The sequence below is a fragment of the Panulirus ornatus genome, chromosome 12, assembly GCF_036320965.1.
Source record: "Panulirus ornatus isolate Po-2019 chromosome 12, ASM3632096v1, whole genome shotgun sequence".
NCBI lineage: Eukaryota > Metazoa > Arthropoda > Malacostraca > Decapoda > Palinuridae > Panulirus > Panulirus ornatus.
In genome coordinates, this window is record NC_092235.1 from 45,267,995 (window position 1) to 45,293,770 (window position 25,776).

At 41.9% G+C, this 25,776-nt stretch overlaps 1 protein-coding gene across 2 annotated transcripts in view; it reads right to left on the bottom strand.

Annotated features, from left to right (window-relative positions):
- The window catches only part of LOC139752029 (uncharacterized), a 200,938-nt gene that overhangs the window by 103,007 nt on the left and 72,155 nt on the right, over positions 1-25,776 (bottom strand). Inside the window, exons 2-3 of one of the 2 annotated variants that reach the window (XM_071667820.1) lie at positions 11,824-11,916; positions 959-1,081 (exon numbers count right to left, since the gene is read on the bottom strand). In XM_071667820.1, the coding sequence (XP_071523921.1) occupies positions 959-1,081; positions 11,824-11,916 (216 nt within the window). The remainder of the gene's footprint in view (positions 1-958; positions 1,082-11,823; positions 11,917-25,776) is intronic. The other variant, XM_071667821.1, reaches the window with a different exon arrangement.

A 25,776-nucleotide genomic window follows, 5' to 3' on the forward strand; every position in this document is an offset into this window, starting at 1 on the left:
CTTGAAGGTTTATTGATCTCTGATAATCATAATGTTTTAAGGAGCTTTGGCAAGCATCACCAAGCTACAGTTAGAAAGAGGTGTTCATGACACTGACTTGTTAAACATTCACATCCACACAAACAAATACCATCCACACACAGCTCTATTCTTTATTCAGAAGTAATTCAACTTCCTCATCCCACCACATACTATCTATTCTCATACATCTCTCCTTCTGCATACAACAATCTTCATCTGTATACATACGCATTGATACCTTGAACACTTTACACTCCCTTCCCACTCTCCTTGTTTCAATTATTCTCCCAGTATGCCAAACAAAGCTTATGTGCATCAAATCTGTGGCAAGAGAAGCCATAATTTACTGTAAATCAGCATATGAGGGTGAGAGTTCTGGAAATTAAGTGTACAAAGAAAATACATGGCATGAGGAGTGTTAATCACTTAAGAAATAACATAGTAAGGAAGACACATGGTAATAAGAAGAGTATGGTTGAGAACTGAGACAAATGTGCTGATATGGTTTGGACATATGGAAAGAATGAACAAGGACAGGCTGACAAAGGAGTATATGTATCAGAAGTGGAGGGGACAAGGAGAAAGGGGGAGAGCATACTGGAGATGGTGGTAAGATGGAGTGGAAAAAGGTCATGAGTGCTCTGGAGTTGAAAATTCAGAAGGGCATAAGGCATGAACATGATACAGCAAGTTGGAGGAGTGTGGTATAAAGGGGGAAATGCACTATCAATGGATTGAACCAGGGCATGTGATGCAGTTCCGGATAACCTTGGAAAGGTTATCCTGTGGTTTGTTACATGTATCTTGCATGACAGTTAAAGAGTGAATATGACCGAATGAGGCCATTTTTTTCTTCTGGTTCTGGAGTTACTTGCCAGTGCAGGAAATAATACTACTATTAGTGTTATAAGTACAAGGAAAAAGGTATCTGCCTTACCTCTGGAGAGCAGATGCAAGTAAGATGGATTTCAGAGATTTAGCAACTGTGGGGTCAGCATCTACAACTTTGGCTTGAAGTAAGGGTAAAGTTACATCGACGCCAGCAGGTAATTTGTATACTCTGAAAAACCAAAGCAGAGAATTTAATTTTTACAAAATAACTGTAAACTTAATTCTGCAGAGTACTCACAATAGCTCTACTAATTACAGACAGTACTGTTATGCTTTCTTATATGAATATCACACACAAGTGAAATGCATTAAGAATCATGACATATCAAGCCGATTTTGCCAGCTCTTGCTTCAGAAGGCCTACAAATGCTAGAGATTTCTCAGGAATAAATCTTCAAAGTCTGAGCTATTGTCAAATCTTTCAAAAATAAGAATACACTAAATGACTATCCTTATATGAACATGATACACCAATCTGAATTATAATCCTATCAATGTTTGAAAGGATGTCCAGGCCAAATGAAAAAGAAATCGACTTTTCATAAAAAATTCCTGGATTCAAGTCCCACCCATGAGGTAAAGGACATGGGACAACATTATAATGAACATACTACATTCTCTCATGGTGCAAATAGGTACCAATTCACCCAGCATAGTAAACTTTAGGCCCTGAGAAACCTTGTCATCATATCTCGAGAGTATAAATGTATCCAGTGAGGGCTTAAAAACAGCCGAATCAACTTCCATGTCTTAACAGCATATGGACCCAACTCAGGGAACTCAGTTTTCACAAAGAAATGCAGGCCAACTCTAGCACATGCACTAAATATCCACTTGAAAAAAAGTCTAGTTTCTGGCATAATTCCCAAGAGTCTGAAACTGACCCACATTACACCATTCCATAAAAATGGAAGCAAAGCATCAGTATATGGACCCAACTCATAGAACTCAATTTTCATAAAGAAATGTTAGACACCTCAAGTACATGCACTATATATCCTCTAGAGAAAAAGTCAGTTTCTGGCATAATTCCCAAGAGTCTGAAACTGACCCACATTGCACCACACTACAAATAACAAAGCAAAGCATTCAAAAAAAAACTATAAACCGACAGCATGAACATCACACATCATTAAAATCTTCGAAAGAGTCCTAAAAGGCAAGATGACTTAATTCATGGAAGTGAACAAACCACATAACCCAAGAAAACAAGGTTTCAGTGCAGGAAGATGTTGAAGCTCTGCATAACAAAGAAAATGCTGATGTGATTAACAAAGACTTTGCAAATGTGACCATGGTGTCCTAGCACCTAAAACGTGAAAGATGGGAATAAGCGGAAAAATTGGAAAATGGATTTGCAACTTTTCAATTCATACATCACAACACATAGTAGTATCTCAAGCTCTTTCACACTAAAAAGCTCAGTCCCCTCATTCCAAATCATCATTTGCAGATGATACAACAATAAGTATCAAAATCACATCAATAGATGATGCCAAAGGGCTACAAAGTGAGATAAACAGTCTTAAACTGGGTAACCAAGAACACCATTTTTTCAATGAAGATAAATTTTAACTCCTCCAGTATGGGGAAAATGAAGTAAAGAAAAACAACACAGAATATCAGACAAACACAGACACTATGATAAACCTGATGAATAATGTGAAAGACCTTAGAGTATTAATGTCTAATAAGCTCATGTTCAGTGAACACAACAAATATTCTAAGGAACTTCAAGACGAAGGAAAAAAAACCAATAATAATATTGTTCAAGGCACTAATTCTTTCATGAATTGAATATTCTTGAGTTCTAACATCACCCTACAAGGCAGGTGAAACTGTGGAATTAGAAAGATATTAGAAAGATATCTTTCACAGCCTATATTAATGCAGCAAAGAAAGTAATTTATTGGGAATAACATAAACCACTGCAGAAATACTCCCTACAGTGCAGACGGGAGAGGTGTATCTTTTCTTTCATAACTGATCATCGTTTACCAGGTAGCACCAAGAAACAGACAAAGAAAGACACATTCACTCCTATACACACATAAATTTATCTCATTTATTTACTTGATTGCCATTTCCTGCATCAGTGAGGTAGAGCCCGGAAACAGATGAAGAACAGTCCATCCAATCATACACAAATATATGTACATAATTGCCCATACATGTACATATACATACACATACATAAAATCATATATACATATACAGACTTTTTTTTTTTTTTTTTTTTTTTGCTGTCTCTCGCGTTTGCGAGGTAGCGCAAGGAAACAGACGAAAGAAATGGCCCAACCCACCCCCATACACATGTATATACATAAGTCCACACACGCAAATATACATACCTACACAGCTTTCCATGGTTTACCCCAGACGCTTCACATGCCTTGATTCAATCCACTGACAGCACGTCAACCCCGGTATACCACATCGATCCAATTCACTCTATTCCTTGCCCTCCTTTCACCCTCCTGCATGTTCAGGCCCCGATCACACAAAATCTTTTTCACTCCATCTTTCCACCTCCAATTTGGTCTCCCTCTTCTCCTCGTTCCCTCCACCTCCGACACATATATCCTCTTGGTCAATCTTTCCTCACTCATTCTCTCCATGTGACCAAACCATTTCAAAACACCCTCTTCTGCTCTCTCAACCACGCTCTTTTTATTTCAACACATCTCTCTTACCCTTACGTTACTTACTCGATCAAACCACCTCACACCACACATTGTCCTCAAACATCTCATTTCCAGCACATCCATCCTCCTGCGCACAACTCTATCCATAGCCCACGCCTCGCAACCATACAACATTGTTGGAACCACTATTCCTTCAAACATACCCATTTTTGCTTTCCGAGATAATGTTCTAGACTTCCACACATTCTTCAAGGCTCCCAGAATTTTCGCCCCCTCCCCAACCCTATGATCCACTTCCGCTTCCATGTTTCCATCCGCTGCCAGATCCACTCCCAGATATCTAAAACACTTCACTTCCTCCAGTTTTTCTCCATTCAAACTCACCTCCCAATTGATTTGACCCTCAACCCTACTGTACCTAATAACCTTGCTCTTATTCACATTTACTCTTAACTTTCTTCTTTCACACACTTTACCAAACTCAGTCACCAGCTTCTGCAGTTTCTCACATGAATCAGCCACCAGCGCTGTATCATCAGCGAACAACAACTGACTCACTTCCCAAGCTCTCTCATCCCCAACAGACTTCATCCTTGCCCCTCTTTCCAAAACTCTTGCATTCACCTCCCTTACAACCCCATCCATAAACAAATTAAACAACCATGGAGACATCACACACCCCTGCCGCAAACCTACATTCAATGAGAACCAATCACTTTCCTCTCTTCCTACACGTACACATGCCTTACATCCTCGATAAAAACTTTTCACTGCTTCTAACAACTTGCCTCCCACACCATATATTCTTAATACCTTCCACAGAGCATCTCTATCAACTCTATCATATGCCTTCTCCAGATCCATAAATGCTACATACAAATCCATTTGCTTTTCTAAGTATTTCTCACATACATTCTTCAAAGCAAACACCTGATACACACATCCTCTACCACTTCTGAAACCACACTGCTCTTCCCCAATCTGATGCTCTGTACATGCCTTCACCCTCTCAATCAATACCCTCCCATACAATTTGCCAGGAATACTCAACAAACTTATACCTCTGTAATTTGAGCACTCACTCTTATCCCCTTTGCCTTTGTACAATGGCACTATGCATGCATTCCGCTAATCCTCAGGCACCTCACCATGAGTCATACATACATTAAATAACCTTACCAACCAGTCAACAATACAGTCACCCCCTTTTTTAATAAATTCCACTGCAATACCATCCAAACCTGCTGCCTTGCCGGCTTTCATCTTCCGCAAAGCTTTTACTACCTCTTCTCTGTTTACCAAATCATTTTCCCTAACCCTCGCACTTTGCACACCACCTCGACCAAAACACCCTATATCTGCCACTCTATCATCAAACACATTCAACAAACCTTCAAAATACTCACTCCATCTCCTTCTCACACCACCACTACTTGTTATCACCTCCCCATTTGCGCCCTTCACTGAAGTTTCCATTTGCTCCCTTGTCTTACGCACTTTATTTACCTCCTTCCAGAACATCTTTTTATTCTCCCTAAAATTTAATGATACTCTCTCACCCCAACTCTCATTTGCCCTTTTTTTCACCTCTTGCACCTTTCTCTTGACCTCCTGTCTCTTTCTTTTATACGTCTCCCACTCAATTTCATTTTTTCCCTGCAAAAATCGTCCAAATGCCTCTCTCTTCTCTTTCACTAATACTCTTACTTCTTCATCCCACCACTCACTACCCTTTCTAATCAACCCACCTCCCACTCTTCTAATGCCACAAGCATCTTTTGCGCAATCCATCACTGATTCCCTAAATACATCCCATTCCTCCCCCACTCCCCTTACTTCCATTGTTCTCACCTTTTTCCATTCTGTACTCAGTCTCTCCTGGTACTTCCTCACACAAGTCTCCTTCCCAAGCTCACTTACTCTCACCACCCTCTTCACCCCAACATTCACTCTTCTTTTCTGGAAACCCATACAAATCTTCGCCTTAGCCTCCACAAGATAATGATCGGACATCCCTCCAGTTGCACCTCTCAGCACATTAACATCCAAAAGTCTCTCTTTCGCGCGCCTGTCAATTAACACGTAATCCAATAACGCTCTCTGGCCATCTCTCCTACTTACATAAGTATACTTATGTATATCTTGCTTTTTAAACCAGGTATTCCCAATCATCAGTCCTTTTTCAGCACATAAATCTACAAGCTCTTCACCATTTCCATTTACAACACTGAACACCCCATGTATACCAATTATTCCCTCAACTGCCACATTACTCACCTTTGCATTCAAATCACCCAACACTATAACCCAGTCTCGTGCATCAAAACCACTAACACACTCATTCAGCTGCTCCCAAAACACTTGCCTCTCATGATCTTTCTTCTCATGCCCAGGTGCATATACACCAATAATCACCCATCTCTCTCCATCAACTTTCAGTTTTACCCATATCAATCGAGAATTTACTCTCTTACATTCTATCACATACTTCCACAACTCCTGTTTCAGGAGTACTGCTACTCCTTCCCTTCCTCTTGTCCTCTCACTAACCCCTGACTTTACTCCCAAGATATTCCCAAACCACTCTTCCCCTTTACCCTTGAGCTTCGTTTCACTCAGAGCCAAAACATCCAGGTTCCTTTCCTCAAACATACTACCTATCTCTCCTTTTTTCACATCTTGGTTACATCCACACACATTTAGGCACCCCAATCTGAGCCTTCGAGGAGGATGAGCACTCCCCGCGTGACTCCTTCTTCTGTTTCCCATTTTAGACAGTTAAAAAAAAATACAAGGAGGGGAGGATTTTTGGCCCCCCGCTCCCGTCCCCTCTAGTCGCTTTCTACGACACGCGAGGAATGCGTGGGAAGTATTCTTTCACCCCTATCCCCAGGGATAATATACATATATATATATACACATACACACACATACACACACACACGCACACATACACACACACACACACATACATATATATACATGTGAAAAATGTAAGAAACAATTTAGAAAACTGAAACTTCTAGCTTGAAATGAAATGAAAAAATGAATGTCACATAATGGTTCAACCTCTGGCTATGGAAAAAAGGAAATGTTTAATTTATTTACACAAACGTCAATAGTAGTTCTCATCAATTTAACCACTGTATCAATAAGCTTCAATGTCTAAGCTACATTTTTTCAATTTCACTATTTTCTTGTCAAAGCACCATGTATGAAAACTATCACTCCAGTCACACAACTATAAACATTTACTTCCCCTTTAAAAAAGTATATATATATATACAGACATATATATATGGTAGTATGTTTGAGGAAAGGAACCTGGATGTTTTGGCTCTGAGTGAAACGAAGCTCAAGGGTAAAGGGGAAGAGTGGTTTGGAAATGTCTGGGGAGTGAAGTCAGGGGTTAGTGAGAGGACAAGAGCAAGGGAAGGAGTAGCAATACTCCTTAAACAGGAGTTGTGGGAGTATGTGATAGAATGTAAGAAAGTAAATTCTCGATTAATATGGGTAAAATTGAAAGTTGATGGAGAGAGGTGGGTGATTATTGGTGCATATGCACCTGGGCATGAGAAGAAAGATCATGAGAGGCAAGTGTTTTGGGAGCAGCTGAATGAGTGTGTTAGCGGTTTTGATGCACGAGACCGGGTTATAGTGATGGGTGATTTGAATGCAAAGGTGAGTAATGTGGCAGTTGAGGGAATAATTGGTATGCATGGGGTGTTCAGTGTTGTAAATGGAAATGGTGAAGAGCTTGTAGATTTATGTGCTGAAAAAGGACTGATGATTGGGAATACCTGGTTTAAAAAGCGAGATATACATAAGTATACTTATGTAAGTAGGAGAGATGGCCAGAGAGCGTTATTGGATTACGTGTTAATTGACAGGCGTGCGAAAGAGAGACTTTTGGATGTTAATGTGCTGAGAGGTGCAACTGGAGGGATGTCTGATCATTATCTTGTGGAGGCTAAGGTGAAGATTAGTATGGGTTTTCAGAAAAGAGGAGTGAATGTTGGGGTGAAGAAGGTGGTGAGAGTAAGTGAGCTTGGGAAGGAGACCTGTGTGGGGAAGTACCAGGAGAGACTGTGTACAGAATGGAAAAAGGTGAGAACAATGGAAGTAAGGGGAGTGGGGGAGGAATGGGATGTATTTAGGGAATCAGTGATGGATTGCGCAAAAGATGCTTGTGGCATGAGAAGAGTGGGAGGTGGGCTGTTTAGAAAGGGTAGTGAGTGGTGGGATGAAGAAGTAAGAGTATTAGTGAAAGAGAAGAGAGAGGCATTTGGAAGATTTTTGCAGGGAAAAAATGCAATTGAGTGGGAGAAGTATAAAAGAAAGAGACAGGAGGTCAAGAGAAAGGTGCAAGAGGTGAAAAAAAGGGCAAATGAGAGTTGGGGTGAGAGACTATCAGTAAATTTTAGGGAGAATAAAAAGATGTTCTGGAAGGAGGTAAATAGGGTGCGTAAGACAAGGGAGCAAATGGGAACTTCAGTGAAGGGCGTAAATGGGGAGGTGATAACAAGTAGTGGTGATGTGAGAAGGAGATGGAATGAGTATTTTGAAGGTTTGTTGAATGTGTCTGATGACAGAGTGGCAGATATAGGGTGTTTTGGTCGAGGTGGTGTGCAAAGTGAGAGGGTTAGGGAAAATGATTTGGTAAACAGAGAAGAGGTAGTAAAAGCTTTGCGGAAGATGAAAGCCGGCAAGGCAGCAGGTTTGGATGGTATTGCAGTGGAATTTATTAAAAAAGGGGGTGACTGTATTGTTGACTGGTTGGTAAGGTTATTTAATGTATGTATGACTCATGGTGAGGTGCCTGAGGATTGGCGGAATGCGTGCATAGTGCCATTGTACAAAGGCAAAGGGGATAAGAGTGAGTGCTCAAATTACAGAGGTATAAGTTTGTTGAGTATTCCTGGTAAATTATATGGGAGGGTATTGATTGAGAGGGTGAAGGCATGTACAGAGCATCAGATTGGGGAAGAGCAGTGCGGTTTCAGAAGTGGTAGAGGATGTGTGGATCGGGTGTTTGCTTTGAAGAATGTATGTGAGAAATACTTAGAAAAGCAAATGGATTTGTATGTAGCATTTATGGATCTGGAGAAGGCATATGATAGAGTTGATAGAGATGCTCTGTGGAAGGTATTAAGAATATATGGTGTGGGAGGCAAGTTGTCAGAAGCAGTGAAAAGTTTTTATCGAGGATGTAAGGCATGTGTACGTGTAGGAAGAGAGGAAAGTGATTGGTTCTCAGTGAATGTAGGTTTGCGGCAGGGGTGTGTGATGTCTCCATGGTTGTTTAATTTGTTTATGGATGGGGTTGTTAGGGAGGTAAATGCAAGAGTCCTGGAAAGAGGGGCAAGTATGAAGTCTGTTGGGGATGAGAGAGCCTGGGAAGTGAGTCAGTTGTTGTTCGCTGATGATACAGCGCTGGTGGCTGATTCATGTGAGAAACTGCAGAAGCTGGTGACTGAGTTTGGTAAAGTGTGTGGAAGAAGAAAGTTAAGAGTAAATGTGAATAAGAGCAAGGTTATTAGGTACAGTAGGGTTGAGGGTCAAGTCAATTGGGAGGTAAGTTTGAATGGAGAAAAACTGGAGGAAGTGAAGTGTTTTAGATATCTGGGAGTGGATCTGTCAGCGGATGGAACCATGGAAGCGGAAGTGGATCATAGGGTGGGGGAGGGGGCGAAAATTTTGGGAGCCTTGAAAAATGTGTGGAAGTCGAGAACATTATCTCGGAAAGCAAAAATGGGTATGTTTGAAGGAATAGTGGTTCCAACAATGTTGTATGGTTGCGAGGCGTGGGCTATGGATAGAGTTGTGCGCAGGAGGATGGATGTGCTGGAAATGAGATGTTTGAGGACAATGTGTGGTGTGAGGTGGTTTGATCGAGTGAGTAACGTAAGGGTAAGAGAGATGTGTGGAAATAAAAAGAGCGTGGTTGAGAGAGCAGAAGAGGGTGTTTTGAAATGGTTTGGGCACATGGAGAGAATGAGTGAGGAAAGATTGACCAAGAGGATATATGTGTCGGAGGTGGAGGGAACGAGGAGAAGAGGGAGACCAAATTGGAGGTGGAAAGATGGAGTGAAAAAGATTTTGTGTGATCGGGGCCTGAACATGCAGGAGGGTGTAAGGAGGGCAAGGAATAGAGTGAATTGGAGCGATGTGGTATACAGGGGTTGACGTGCTGTCAGTGGAGTGAATCAAGGCATGTGAGGCGTCTGGGGTGGACCATGGAAAGCTGTGTCGGTATGTATACACGTGTGTGGACACGTGTATGTACATGTGTATGGGGGGGGGTTGGGCCATTTCTTTCGTCTGTTTCCTTGCGCTACCTCGCAGACGCGGGAGACAGCGACAAAGTATAAAAAAAAAAAAAAAAAAAAAATATATATATATATATATATACATGTACACACCTGTACATATTCATACTTGCTTGCCCTTACCCATTCCTGGTGACATCCTACCCAAGAGGAAACAGCCTTGCTACCCCCCCAACTTCAACAAGGTAGTACCAAAAAAAATAAAAAAATAGAAAAATAAAAAAAAGGCCTCATTTGTCCACATTCAATCTCTAAATGTCACATGTAATGCACTGAAATCACAGCCCCCTAACCACATTCAGGCCCCACAGACCTTTCCATAGTTTACCCCAGACATTTCACATGCCCTGATTCAGTCCACTGACAGCACGTCGACCCCGGTATACCACATCATTCCAATGCACTCTATTCCTTACACGCCTCTCACCCTCCTGCATGTTCAGGCCCTGATTACTCAAAATCTTTTTCACTCCGTCCTTCCACCTTCGATATGGACTCCTGCTTCTCCTTGTTCCCTCCACCTCTGACACATATATCCTCTTTGTCAATCTTTTCTCACTCATTCTCTCAATATGTCCAAACCATTTCTACACACCCTCTTCTGCTCTCTCAACCACACTATCTTTATTACCACACATCTATCTTACCCTTTCATTACTTACTTGATCAACCACCTCACACCACATATTGTCCTCAAACGTTTCATGTCCAACACATCCACCCTCCCCCACATAACCCCATCTAAAGCCCATGCCTCGCAACCATATAATATTGTTGGAACCACTATTCCTTCGAACGTACCCATTTCTGCTCTTCGAGATAATGTTCTCTATTTCCAAACATTCTTCATTGCTCCCAGAACCTTTGCCCCTCCCCCACCCTATGACTCACTTCCACTTCCATAGTTCCATTTACTGATAGGTCCACTCCCAGATATTCAAAACACTTCACTTCCTCCAATTTTTCTCTATTCATACTTACATCCCAGCTAACATGTCCCTCAACCCTGCAGAACCTAATAACGTTGCTCCTATATACATTTTACTCTCAACTTTCTCCTTTCACACACTTTTCCTAACTCAGTCACCAACTTCTGCAGTTTCTCACTCGAATCACCAGAGCCGTATCATCGGTAAACAACAACTGATTCACTTCCCAGGCCCTCTCATCTTCAACAGACAGCATACTCCCCCACTCTCTCCAAAACTCTCACACTTACTTCCCTAACCACCCCATCCATAAACATATTTAACAGCCATGGGGACATCACACACAACCCTGCCACAGACCGACCTTCATTGAGAACCAATCACTCTCCTCCCTATTCATACACATGCTTTACATCCTTGATAAAAACTTTTCACTGCTGCTATCAGCTTACCTCCCACACCATATACCTTAAGACCTTCCACAAAGCATCTCTATCAACCCTATTATGTGCCTTCTCTAGATCCATAAATGCTACATAAAAATCCATCTGTTTTTCTAAGTATTTCACACATTCTTCAAGGAAAACACCTGATCCACACATCCACTACCACTTCTGAAACCACACTGCCCTTCCCCAATCTGATACTCTGTACAAGTCTTCATCCTCTCAATCAATACCTTCCCATACAATTTTCCAGGAATACTTAAGCCTCTTTAGTTTGAACACACCTTTATCCCCTTTGCCTTTGTACAATGGCACTATACATGCTTTCTGCCAATCCTCAGGCACTTCATTAAGATCTTTACATACAGTGACTATCCTTAGCAACCAATCAACAACACAGTCACCTCCTTTCTTAAGAATTCCACTTCAATACCATCCAAACCTGCAACCTGTGCTGGATTTCATCTTCTGCAAGCTTTCACCACCTCCTCTCTCTAACCAAACCATTCTCCCTGACCCTCTCACTTCACACACCACCATGAATTTTTTTAGTTATGCTTACCTTGCCTGCCATACAGTCATAGTGTCCCTGGCATTTTTCCAGCGCACAATGTCGTTGGAAAATGTATCTTCGTATACTTCTAGCCATTCTTCTCTGAAACCAAGAAAACACACCTTAAGCAATTCCTTTTCAATGACTAGTTATGAAAAAAAAAAGCATGAATGTAATCGAATTAATGATATAACATAAAACAACTTCAGTAGTTTCAATTCTGACAACATATTGCAACACTATTCTCAACATTTGTAATGAAGTTAGAAAAACTATATTTCCTAATAAGGTGAGAATAACAGGGGGGGAAAAATGGATCAACTCAGCTTCATCACATCATTTTCAACCTTGGGCAAAAACCCAGATCGGTTTTCTGTTAGGCTGTGATTACTCAATTATCTATTATACAGCAGAGAGAGAGAGAGAGAGAGAATCCTGAATTTTCTATGTTGTCAAGTAGCCTCTTAAACCTTGGTCTACTGCCAGCAGTCACTATCTCATTGGTATATTCCAACCATCCACCACCATAACACTGAACCAGTACTTCTTAACTAACAAGCTTTTTACCCAGCTTTTTGTTATGGCCTCTGGTTACTCTGGTGCTGCACGTCTTAAAGAATGCTTTCCAATCATCATCAAGCCAATTTAGAAATTTGAAGCTGATGTTAGGTCTCAGTGCACCCATTTTTCATTTTTCTGGAGTTTGTCTGCCTCTACATTGCAGTTTTTCCTTTTAGTTCCATTCAGTCTTTTTGAGGCACATTTTATATATACATATATGGATTAGTATGTGGTATTTACAAATCTACAAAGGCAAAGGGGATAAGAGTGAGTGCTCAAATTACAGAGGTATAAGTTTGTTGAGTATTCCTGGTAAATTATATGGGAGGGTATTGATTGAGAGGGTGAAGGCATGTACAGAGCATCAGATTGGGGAAGAGCAGTGTGGTTTCAGAAGTGGTAGAGGATGTGTGGATCAGGTGTTTGCTTTGAAGAATGTATGTGAGAAATACTTAGAAAAGCAAATGGATTTATATGTAGCATTTATGGATCTGGAGAAGGCATATGATAGAGTTGATAGAGATGCTCTGTGGAAGGTATTAAGAATATATGGTGTGGGAGGAAAGTTGTTAGAAGCAGTGAAAAGTTTTTATCGAGGATGTAAGGCATGTGTACGTGTAGGAAGAGAGGAAAGTGATTGGTTCTCAGTGAATGTAGGTTTGCGGCAGGGGTGTGTGATGTCTCCATGGTTGTTTAATTTGTTTATGGATGGGGTTGTTAGGGAGGTAAATGCAAGAGTTTTGGAAAGAGGGGCAAGTATGAAGTCTGTTAAGGATGAGAGAGCTTGGGAAGTGAGTCAGTTGTTGTTCGGTGATGATACAGTGCTGGTGGCTGATTCATGTGAGAAACTGCAGAAGCTGGTGACTGAGTTTGGAAAAGTGTGTGGAAGAAGAAAGTTAAGAGTAAATGTGAATAAGAGCAAGGTTATTAGGTACAGTAGGGTTGAGGGTCAAGTCAATTGGGAGGTGAGTTTGAATGGAGAAAAACTGGAGGAAGTGAAGTGTTTTAGATATCTGGGAGTGGATCTGGCAGCGGATGGAACCATGGAAGCGGAAGTGGATCATAGGGTGGGGGAGGGGGCGAAAATCCTGGGGGCCTTGAAGAATGTGTGGAAGTCGAGAACATTATCTCGGAAAGCAAAAATGGGTATGTTTGAAGGAATAGTGGTTCCAACAATGTTGTATGGTTGCGAGGCGTGGGCTATGGATAGAGTTGTGCGCAGGAGGATGGATGTGCTGGAAATGAGATGTTTGAGGACAATGTGTGGTGTGAGGTGGTTTGATCGAGTGAGTAACGTAAGGGTAAGAGAGATGTGTGGAAATAAAAAGAGCGTGGTTGAGAGAGCAGAAGAGGGTGTTTTGAAGTGGTTTGGGCACATGGAGAGGATGAGAGAGGAAAGATTGACCAAGAGGATATATGTGTCAGAGGTGGAGGGAACAAGGAGAAGAGGGAGACCAAATTGGAGGTGGAAAGATGGAGTGAAAAAGATTTTGTGTGATCGGGGCCTGAACATGCAGGAGGGTGAAAGGAGGGCAAGGAATAGAGTGAATTGGAGCGATGTGGTATACCGGGGTTGACGTGCTGTCAGTGGATTGAAGCAGGGCATGTGAAGCGTCTGGGGTAAACCATGGAAAGCTGTGTAGGTATGTATATTTGCGTGTGTGGACGTATGTATATACATGTGTATGGGGGGGGGTTGGGCCATTTCTTTCGTCTGTTTCCTTGCGCTACCTCGCAAACGCGGGAGACAGCGACAAAGTATAATAAAAAAAAAAAAATATTTACAAATCTGGAGAAGGCATATGATAGGGCTGATAGAGATGCTGGAAGGTCTTAAGAATATATGGTGTACGAGGTAAGCTGCTGGAAGCAGTGAGAAGTTTACACCAAAGGTGTGAGGACTGTGCATGAGTAGAAAGAGAGGAGAGTGAATGGTTCCAAGTGAAGGTTGGTCTGTGGCAGGGGTGTGTGCTTTCACAATAGCTGTTCAACTCATTCAAGGAAGGGGTGGTGAGAGAGTAAAATGTAAGAGTTTTGGAGAAAGGGGCAACTATCCAGTCTGTGGTGATGAGAGGGCCTGGGCAGTGAGTCACCTTTTGTTTGCTGATGATACAGCAATGGGTAGCAGATCTAAGTGAGAAACTGCAGATGGTGATGAGTTGGGATGATTATGTGAAAGGAGAAAGCTGAGAGTGAATGTGAATAAAAGCAATGTTATTAGGTTCAGCAGGGATGATGGACAAGTTAGTTGTGTTAGTTATCTAGGAGTGGTCACAGTAAGAAAACCATGGAAGCTGAAGTGAGTCATAATGGTGGGAGAGGGGCAAATTTCTAGAACCACTAAAGAATAAGTGGAAAGAGAGAACATTATCTAGGTGAGAAAAATTGGTTTGTTTGAGGGAATATTAGTCCCAACAATATTTTTTCGATGTGAGGCATGGACTACAGATAAGGCTGTGAGGAGGTGGGTGAATGTGTTGGAAATGAAACATATGAGAATATGTGGTGTGAGATGGTTTGATCAAGTAAGTAATGACTGGATAAGAGAGATGTGTGTTTGAGAGAGCAGGAGAGACTGTGCTGAAATGGTTCGGACATATGGAAAGAATGAGATGAAAGGTTGACAAAAAGGATAAATAAAGCAAAAGTGGAAGGAACAAGGAGAATGAGAAAATCAAATCAAGATGGAAGGATGAAGTAAAAAAGATTTTTGAACAACTGGGGCCTAAATATGCAGGAGGGAGAAAGGTGTGTACAGGATAGAGTGAACTGGAATGATATGGTATGCTAGATCAATGTGCTAGTAAAGGACTGAAACAGGCTATGTGAAGCATCCACTCATTATTATACTTGATCTCCGTTTTCTGTGTTAGTGAGGTAGCACCAGGAAACACACGAAGAAAGACCCATATATATATATATACAAATGGAAGGTATGTGGGGCCTGGCTGTAGACAGGGAGCAGTGGTTTCAGTACATTACATAGCATGAGAATGGACATGAGTAGATGTGTCCTTCCTTTTGTCTGTTCCTGGTGCTACTTCACCAAAATGGGTAACAGCGATCAATTATGAAATATATATCATTATTATTGTACTTGATTGCGTTTCCCACATTAGTAAGGTAATGCCAGGAAACAAATGAAGAAAGAACCATCATATGGATTTGTATTTACCATCTATAGATCTGGAGAAGGCATATGACAGGGATGATACACACACTTTGTGGAAGGTTTTAAGAGTATATAGTGTGGGAGGTAAGATGCTAGAAGAAGTGAAAAGTTTTTACCAAGGATGTAAGGCATGTGTACAAGTAGGAAGAGAGGAGAGTGATTAGTTCCCAGTGAATGTCAGTTTGCGGCAGGGGTATGTGATGTCCCCATGGATGTTTGATTTGCTTATGGATGGGGTGGTTATGGAGGTAAATGCAAGAGTTTTGGAGAGAGGGGCGAGTATGCAGTCTGTTGTGGATGAAAAGGACTGGGAAACGAATCAGCTATTGTTTGCCTATAATACAGCTCTAGAGGCTGATTTGGGTGAGAAACTGCAGAGGTTGGTGACTGACTTTGGAAAAGTGTGTGAAAGGAGAAAGTTGAGAGTAAATGTGAATAAGAGCAAGGTTATTAGGTTCAGTAGGGTTGAGGGACAAGTTAATTTGGATGTAAGTTTGAATGGAGAGAAATGGGAGGAAGTGAAGTGTTTTAGATATCTGGGAGAAGACTTAGCAGTGGATGGAACCATGGAAGTGGAAGTGAGTCAGAGAGTGGGGGAGGGGGCAAAGGTTCTGGGAGCGATGAAGAATGTGTGGAAGGAGAAAACATTATCTTGGAGAACAAAAATGGGTATGTTTGATGGAATAGTAGTTCCCTAGGGGAACTATCCCCGGGGATAGGGGAGAAAGAATACTTCCCACGCATTCCTCACGTGTCGTAGAAAGTGACTAAAGGGGACGGGAGCGGGGGACTAGAAACTCTCCCCTCCTTGTATTTTAACTTTCTAAAAGGAGAAACAGAAGATATATATATATATATATATATATATATATATATATATATATATATATATATATATATATATATATCCGAGATAATGTTCTCAACTTCCACATATTTTTCAAGGCTCCCAAAATTTTCGCCCCCTCCCCCACCCTATGATCCACTTCCGCTTCCATGGTTCCATCCGCTGACAGATCCACTCCCAGATATCTAAAACACTTCACTTCCTCCAGTTTTTCTCCATTCAAACTCACCTCCCAATTGACTTGACCCTCACCCCTACTGTACCTAATAACCTTGCTCTTATTCACATTTACTCTTAACTTTCTTCTTCCACACACGTTACCAAACTCAGTCACCAGCTTCTGCAGTTTCTCACATGAATCAGCCACCAGCGCTGTATCATCAGCGAACAACAACTGACTCACTTCCCAAGCTCTCTCATCCCCAACAGACTTCATACTTGCCCCTCTTTCCAGGACTCTTGCATTTACCTCCCTTACAACCCCATCCATAAACAAATTAAACAACCATGGAGACATCACACACCCCTGCCGCAAACCTACATTCACTGAGAACCAATCACTTTCCTCTCTTCCTACACGTACACATGCCTTACATCCTCGATAAAAACTTTTCACTGCTTCTAACAACTTGCCTCCCACACCATATATTCTTAATACCTTCCACAGAGCATCTCTATCAACTCTATCATATGCCTTCTCCAGATCCATAAATGCTACATACAAATCCATTTGCTTTTCTAAGTATTTCTCACATACATTCTTCAAAGCAAACACCTGATCCACACATCCTCTACCACTTCTGAAACCACACTGCTCTTCCCCATGTGTATGGGGGGGGGGGGTTGGGCCATTTTCTTTCGTCTGTTTCCTTGCGCTACCTCGCAAACGCGGGAGACAGCGACAAAGTATAAAAAAAAAAAAAAAAAAAAAAAAAAAAATATATATATATATATATATATATATATATATATATATATATATTATTTATATTTATTATACTTTGTCGCTGTCTCCCGCGTTTGCGAGGTAGCGCAAGGAAACAGACGAAAGAAATGGCCCAACCCCCCCCATACACATGTATATACATACGTCCACACACGCAAATATACATACCTACACAGCTTTCCATGGTTTACCCCAGACGCTTCACCTGCCTTGATTCAATCCACTGACAGCACGTCAACCCCGGTATACCACATCGCTCCAATTCACTCTATTCCTTGCTCTCCTTTCACCCTCCTGCATGTTCAGGCCCCGATCACACAAAATCTTTTTCACTCCATCTTTCCACCTCCAATTTGGTCTCCCTCTTCTCCTCGTTCCCTCCACCTCCGACACATATATCCTCTTGGTCAATCTTTCCTCACTCATCCTCTCCATGTGCCCAAACCACTTCAAAACACCCTCTTCTGCTCTCTCAACCACGCTCTTTTTATTTCCACACATCTCTCTTACCCTTACGTTACTCACTCGATCAAACCACCTCACACCACACATTGTCCTCAAACATCTCATTTCCAGCACATCCATCCTCCTGCGCACAACTCTATCCATAGCCCACGCCTCGCAACCATACAACATTGTTGGAACCACTATTCCTTCAAACATACCCATTTTTGCTTTCCGAGATAATGTTCTCGACTTCCACACATTCTTCAAGGCCCCCAGAATTTTCGCCCCCTCCCCCACCCTATGATCCACTTCCGCTTCCATGGTTCCATCCGCTGCCAGATCCACTCCCAGATATCTAAAACACTTCACTTCCTCCAGTTTTTCTCCATTCAAACTCACCTCCCAATTGACTTGACCCTCAACCCTACTGTACCTAATAACCTTGCTCTTATTCACATTTACTCTTAACTTTCTTCTTCCACACACTTTACCAAACTCAGTCACCAGCTTCTGCAGTTTCTCACATGAATCAGCCACCAGCGCTGTATCATCAGCGAACAACAACTGACTCACTTCCCAAGCTCTCTCATCCCCAACAGACTTCATACTTGCCCCTCTTTCCAAAACTCTTGCATTTACCTCCCTAACAACCCCATCCATAAACAAATTAAACAGCCATGGAGACATCACACACCCCTGCCGCAAACCCACATTCACTGAGAACCAATCACTTTCCTCTCTTCCTACACGTACACATGCCTTACATCCTCGATAAAAACTTTTCACTGCTTCTAACAACTTTCCTCCCACACCATATATTCTTAATACCTTCCACAGAGCATCTCTATCAACTCTATCATATGCCTTCTCCAGATCCATAAATGCTACATACAAATCCATTTGCTTTTCTAAGTATTTCTCACATACATTCTTCAAAGCAAACACCTGATCCACACATCCTCTACCACTTCTGAAACCGCACTGCTCTTCCCCAATCTGATGCTCTGTACATGCCTTCACCCTCTCAATCAATACCCTCCCATATAATTTACCAGGAATACTCAACAAACTTATACCTCTGTAATTTGAGCACTCACTCTTATCCCCTTTGCCTTTGTACAATGGCACTATGCACGCATTCTGCCAATCCTCAGGCACCTCACCATGAGTCATACATACATTAAATAACCTTACCAACCAGTCAACAATACAGTCACCCCCTTTCTTAATAAATTCCACTGCAATAACATCCAAATTGGAAAAAAATGTAGCTTAGACATTGAAGCTTATTGATACAGTGGTTAAATTGATGAGAACTGCTATTGACGTGTTTGTAAATAAATTATACATTCCTTTTTTCCATAGCCAGAGGTTGAACCATTATGTGACATTCATTTTTTTCATTCATTTCAAGCTAGAAGTTTCAGTTTTCTAAATTGTTTCTTACATTTTCTCATATGTATATATATGTATGTGTGTGTGTGTGTATATGTGCGTATGTATGTGTATGTGTGTGTATGTGTATATGTATATATATATGTATATTATCCCTGGGGATAGGGGTGAAAGAATACTTCCCACGTATTCCTCGCGTGTCGTAGAAAGCGACTAGAGGGGACGGGAGCGGGGGGCCAGAAATCCTCCCCTCCTTGTATTAACTTTCTAAAATGGGAAACAGAAGAAGGAGTCACGTAGGGAGTGCTCATCCTCCTCGAAGGCTCAGAGTGGGGTGCCTAAATGTGTGTGGATGTAACCAAGATGTGAAAAAAGGAGAGATATGTAGTATGTTTGAGGAAAGGAACCTGGATGTTTTGGCTCTGAGTGAAACGAAGCTCAAGGGTAAAGGGGAAGAGTGGTTTGGGAATGTCTGGGGAGTAAAGTCAGGGGTTAGTGAGAGGACAAGAGCAAGGGAAGGAGTAGCAATACTCCTGAAACAGGAGTTGTGGGAGTATGTGATAGAGTGTAAGAAAGTAAATTCTCGATTGATATGGGTAAAACTGAAAGTTGATGGAGAGAGGTGGGTGATTATTGGTGCATATGCACCTGGGCATGAGAAGAAAGATCAAGAGAGGCAAGTGTTTTGGGGGCAGCTGAATGAGTGTGTTAGTGGTTTTGATGCACGAGACTGGGTTATAGTGATGGGTGATTTGAATGCAAAGGTGAGTAATGTGGCAGTTGAGGGAATAATTGGTATACATGGGGTGTTCAGTGTTGTAAATGGAAATGGTGAAGAGCTTGTAGATTTATGTGCTGAAAAAGGACTGATGATTGGGAATACCTGGTTTAAAAAGCGAGATATACATAAGTATACTTATGTAAGTAGGAGAGATGGCCAGAGAGCGTTATTGGATTACGTGTTAATTGACAGGCATGCGAAAGAGAGACTTTTGGATGTTAATGTGCTGAGAGGTGCAACTGGAGGGATGTCTGATCATTATCTTGTGGAGGCTAAGATGAAGATTTGTATGGGTTTTCAGAAAAGAAGAGTGAATGTTGGGGTGAAGAGGGTGGTGAGAGTAAGTGAGCTTGGGAAGGAGACCTGTGTGAGGAAGTTCCAGGAGAGACTGAGTACAAAATGGAAAAAGGTGAGAACAATGGAAGTAAGGGGAGTGGGGGAAGAATGGGATGTATTTAGGGAATCAGTGATGGATTGCGCAAAAGATGCTTGTGGCATGAGAAGAGTGGGAGGTGGGTTGATTAGAAAGGGTAGTGAGTGGTGGGATGAAGAAGTAAGAGTATTAGTGAAAGAGAAGAGAGAGGCATTTGGACGATTTTTGCAGGGAAAAAATGCAATTGAGTGGGAGATGTATAAAAGAAAGAGACAGGAGGTCAAGAGAAAGGTGCAAGAGGTGAAAAAAAAGGGCAAATGAGAGTTGGGGTGAGAGAGTATCATTAAATTTTAGGGAGAATAAAAAGATGTTCTGGAAGGAGGTAAATAAAGTGCGTAAGACAAGGGAGCAAATGGGAACTTCAGTGAAGGGCGCAAATGGGGAGGTGATAACAAGTAGTGGTGATGTGAGAAGGAGATGGAGTGAGTATTTTGAAGGTTTCTTGAATGTGTTTGATGATAGAGTGGCAGATATAGGGTGTTTTGGTCGAGGTGGTGTGCAAAGTGAGAGGGTTAGGGAAAATGATTTGGTAAACAGAGAAGAGGTAGTGAAAGCTTTGCGGAAGATGAAAGCTGGCAAGGCAGCAGGTTTGGATATATATATATATATATATATATATATATATATATTTTTTTTTTTTTTTTTTTTTTTTTTTTTTTATACTTTGTCGCTGTCTCCCGCGTTTGCGAGGTAGCGCAAGGAAACAGACGAAAGAAATGGCCCAACCCCCCCCCCCCATACACATGTACATACACACGTCCACACACGCAAATATACATACCTACACAGCTTTCCATGGTTTACCCCAGACGCTTCACATGCCTTGCTTCAATCCACTGACAGCACGTCAACCCCTGTATACCACATGACTCCACTTCACTCTATTTCTTGCCCTCCTTTCACCCTCCTGCATGTTCAGGCCCCGATCACACAAAATCTTTTTCACTCCATCTTTCCACCTCCAATTTGGTCTCCCTCTTCTCCTCGTTCCCTCCACCTCCGACACATATATCCTCTTGGTCAATCTCTCCTCACTCATTCTCTCCATGTGCCCAAACCATTTCAAAACACCCTCTTCTGCTCTCTCAACCACGCTCTTTTTATTTCCACACATCTCTCTCACCCTTACGTTACTTACTCGATCAAACCACCTCACACCACACATTGTCCTCAAACATCTCATTTCCAGCACATCCATCCTCCTGCGCACATCTCTATCCATAGCCCACGCCTCGCAACCATACAACATTGTTGGAACCACTATTCCCTCAAACATACCCATTTTTGCTTTCCGAGATAGTGTTCTCGACTTCCACACATTTTTCAAGGCTCCCAAAATTTTCGCCCCCTCCCCCACCCTATGATCCACTTCCGCTTCCATGGTTCCATCCGCTGACAGATCCACTCCCAGATATCTAAAACACTTCACTTCCTCCAGTTTTTCTCCATTCAAACTCACCTCCCAATTGACTTGACCCTCACCCCTACTGTACCTAATAACCTTGCTCTTATTCACATTTACTCTCAACTTTCTTCTTCCACACACTTTACCAAACTCAGTCACCAGCTTCTGCAGTTTCTCACATGAATCAGCCACCAGCGCTGTATCATCAGCGAACAACAACTGACTCACTTCCCAAGCTCTCTCATCCCCAACAGACTTCATACTTGCCCCTCTTTCCAGGACTCTTGCATTTACCTCCCTTACAACCCCATCCATAAACAAATTAAACAACCATGGAGACATCACACACCCCTGCCGCAAACCTACATTCACTGAGAACCAATCACTTTCCTCTCTTCCTACACGTACACATGCCTTACATCCTCGATAAAAACTTTTCACTGCTTCTAACAACTTGCCTCCCACACCATATATTCTTAATACCTTCCACAGAGCATCTCTATCAACTCTATCATATGCCTTCTCCAGATCCATAAATGCTACATACAAATCCATTTGCTTTTCTAAGTATTTCTCACATACATTCTTCAAAGCAAACACCTGATCCACACATCCTCTACCACTTCTGAAACCACACTGCTCTTCCCCAATCTGATGCTCTGTACATGCCTTCACCCTCTCAATCAATATCCTCCCATATAATTTACCAGGAATACTCAACAAACTTATACCTCTGTAACTTGAGCAATCACTCTTATCCCCTTTGCCTTTGTACAATGGCACTATGCACGCATTCCGTCAATTCTCAGGCACCTCACCATGAGTCATACATACATTAAATAACCTTACCAACCAGTCAACAATACAGTCACCCCTCTTTTTTAATAAATTCCACTGCAATATATATATATATATATATATATATATATATATATATATATATATATATATATATATATATATATATATGTAATTGGTATACATGGGGTGTACAGTGTTGTAAATGGAAATGGTGAAGAGCTTGTAGATTTATGTGCTGAAAAAGGACTGGTGATTGGGAATACCTGGTTTAAAAAGCGAGATATACATAAGTATACGTATGTAAGTAGGAGAGATGGCCAGAGAGCATTACTGGATTATGTGTTAATTGACAGGCGCGAGAAAGAGAGACTTTTGGATGTTAATGTGCTGAGAGGTGCAACTGGAGGGATGTCTGATCATTATCTTGTGGAGGCTAAAGTGAAGATTTGTATGGGTTTTCAGAAAAGAAGAGTGAATGTTGGGGTGAAGAGAGTGGTGAGAGTAAGTGACCTTGGGAAGGAGACTTGTGTGAGGAAGTACCAGGAGAGACTGAGTACAGAATGGAAAAAGGTGAGAACAATGGAAGTAAGGGGAGTGGGGGAGGAATGGGATGTATTTAGGGAATCAGTGATGGATTGCGCAAAAGATGCTTGTGGCATGAGAAGAGTGGGAGGTGGGTTGATTAGAAAGGGTAGTGAGTGGTGGGATGAAGAAGTAAGATTATTAGTGAAAGAGAAGAGAGAGGCATTTGGACGATTTTTGCAGGGAAAAAATGCAATTGAGCTTGAGATGTATAAAAGAAAGAGACAGGAGGTCAAGAGAAAGGTGCAAGAGGTGAAAAAGAGGGCAAATGAGAGTTGGGGTGAGAGAGTATCATTAAATTTTAGGGAGAATAAAAAGATGTTCTGGAAGGAGGTAAATAAAGTGCGTAAGACAAGGGAGCAAATGGGAACTTCAGTGAAGGGCGCAAATGGGGAGGTGACAACAAGTAGTGGTGATGTGAGAAGGAGATGGAGTGAATATTTTGAAGGTTTGTTGAATGTGTTTGATGATAGAGTGGCAGATATAGGGTGTTTTGGTCGAGGTGGTGTGCAAAGTGAGAGGGTTAGGGAAAATGATTTGGTAAACAGAGAAGAGGTAGTAAAAGCTTTGCGGAAGATGAAAGCCGGCAAGGCAGCAGGGTTGGATGGTATTGCAGTGGAATTCATTAGAAAAGGGGGTGACTGTATTATTGACTGGTTGGTAAGGTTATTTAATGTATGTATGACTCATGGTGAGGTGCCTGAGGATTGGAGGAATGTGTGCATAGTGCCATTGTACAAAGGCAAAGGGGATAAGAGTGAGTGCTCAAATTACAGAGGTATAAGTTTGTTGAGTATTCCTGGGAAATTATATGGGAGGGTATTGATTGAGAGGTTGAAGGCATGTACAGAACATCAGATTGGGGAAGAGAAGTGTGGTTTCAGAAGTGGTAGAGGATGTGTGGATCAGGTGTTTGCTTTGAAGAATGTATGTGAGAAATACTTAGAAAAGCAAATGGATTTGTATGTAGCATTTATGGATCTGGAGAAGGCATATGATAGAGTTGATAGAGATGCTCTGTGGAAGGTATTAAGAATATATGGTGTGGGAGGCAAGTTGTTAGAAGCAGTGAAAAGTTTTTATCGAGGATGTAAGGCATGTGTACGTGTAGGAAGAGAGGAAAGTGATTGGTTCTTGGTGAATGTAGGTTTGCGGCAGGGGTGTGTGATGTCTCCATGGTTGTTTAATTTGTTTATGGATGGGGTTGTTAGGGAGGTAAATGCAAGAGTTTTGGAAAGAGGGGCAAGTATGAAGTCTGTTGGGGATGAGAGAGCTTGGGAAGTGAGTCAGTTGTTGTTCGCTGATGATACAGCGCTGGTAGCTGATTCATGTGAGAAACTGCAGAAGCTGGTGACTGAGTTTGGTAAAGTGTGTGAAAGAAGAAAGTTAAGAGTAAATGTGAATAAGAGTAAGGTTAATAGGTACAGTAGGGTTGAGGGTCAAGTCAATTGGGAGGTAAGTTTGAATGGAGAAAAACTAGAGGTAGTGAAGTGTTTTACATATCTGGGAGTGGACCTGGCAGCAGATGGAACCATGGAAGCGGAAGTGGATCATAGGGTGGGGGAGGGGGCAAAAAACCTGAGAGCCTTGAAAAATGTGTGGAAGTCGAGAACATTATCTAGGAAAGCAAAAATGGGTATGTTTGAAGGAATAGTGGTTCCAACAATGTCGTATGGTTGCGAGGCGTGGGCTATGGATAGAGTTGTGCGCAGGAGGATGGATGTGCTGGAAATGAGATGTATGAGGACAATGTGTGGTGTGAGGTGGTTTGATTGAGTAAGTAACGTAAGGGTAAGAGAGATGTGTGGAAATAAAAAGAGCGTGGTTGAGAGAGCAGAAGAGGGTGTTTTGAAATGGTTTCGGCACATGGAGAGAATGAGTGAGGAAAGATTGACCAAGAGGATATATGTGTCGGAGGTGGAGGGAATGAGGAGAAGTGGGAGACCAAATTGGAGGTGTAAAGATGGAGTGAAAAAATTTTGTGTGATCGGGGACTGAACATGCAGGAGGGTGAAAGGAGGGCAAGGAATAGAGTGAATTGGATCGATGTGGTATACCGGGGTTGACGTGCTGTCAGTGGATTGAATCAGGGCATGTGAAGCGTCTGGGGTAAACCATGGAAAGCTGTGTGGGGCCTGGATGTGGTTTCGGGCATTATTGCATGACAGCTAGAGACTGAGTGTGAACGAATGGGGCCTTTGTTGTCTTTTCCTAGTGCTACCTCACACACATGAGGGAGGAGGGGGATGGTATTCTATGTGTGGCGAGGTGGTGATAGGAATGAATGAAGGCAGACAGTGTGAATTGTGTGCATGGGTATATATGTATATGTCTGTGTGTGTATATATATGTGTACATTGAGATGTATAGGTATGTATATTTTGTGTGTGTGGACGTGTATGTATATACATTGTGCATGGGGGTGGGTTGGGCCATTTCTTTCGTCTGTTTCCTTGCGCTACCTCGCAAACGCGGGAGACAGTGACAAAGCAAAATAAATAAATAAAAATAAAGTGAAGTGTTTTAGATATCTGGGAGTGGATCTGTCAGCGGATGGAACCATGGAAGCGGAAGTGGATCATAGGGTGGGGG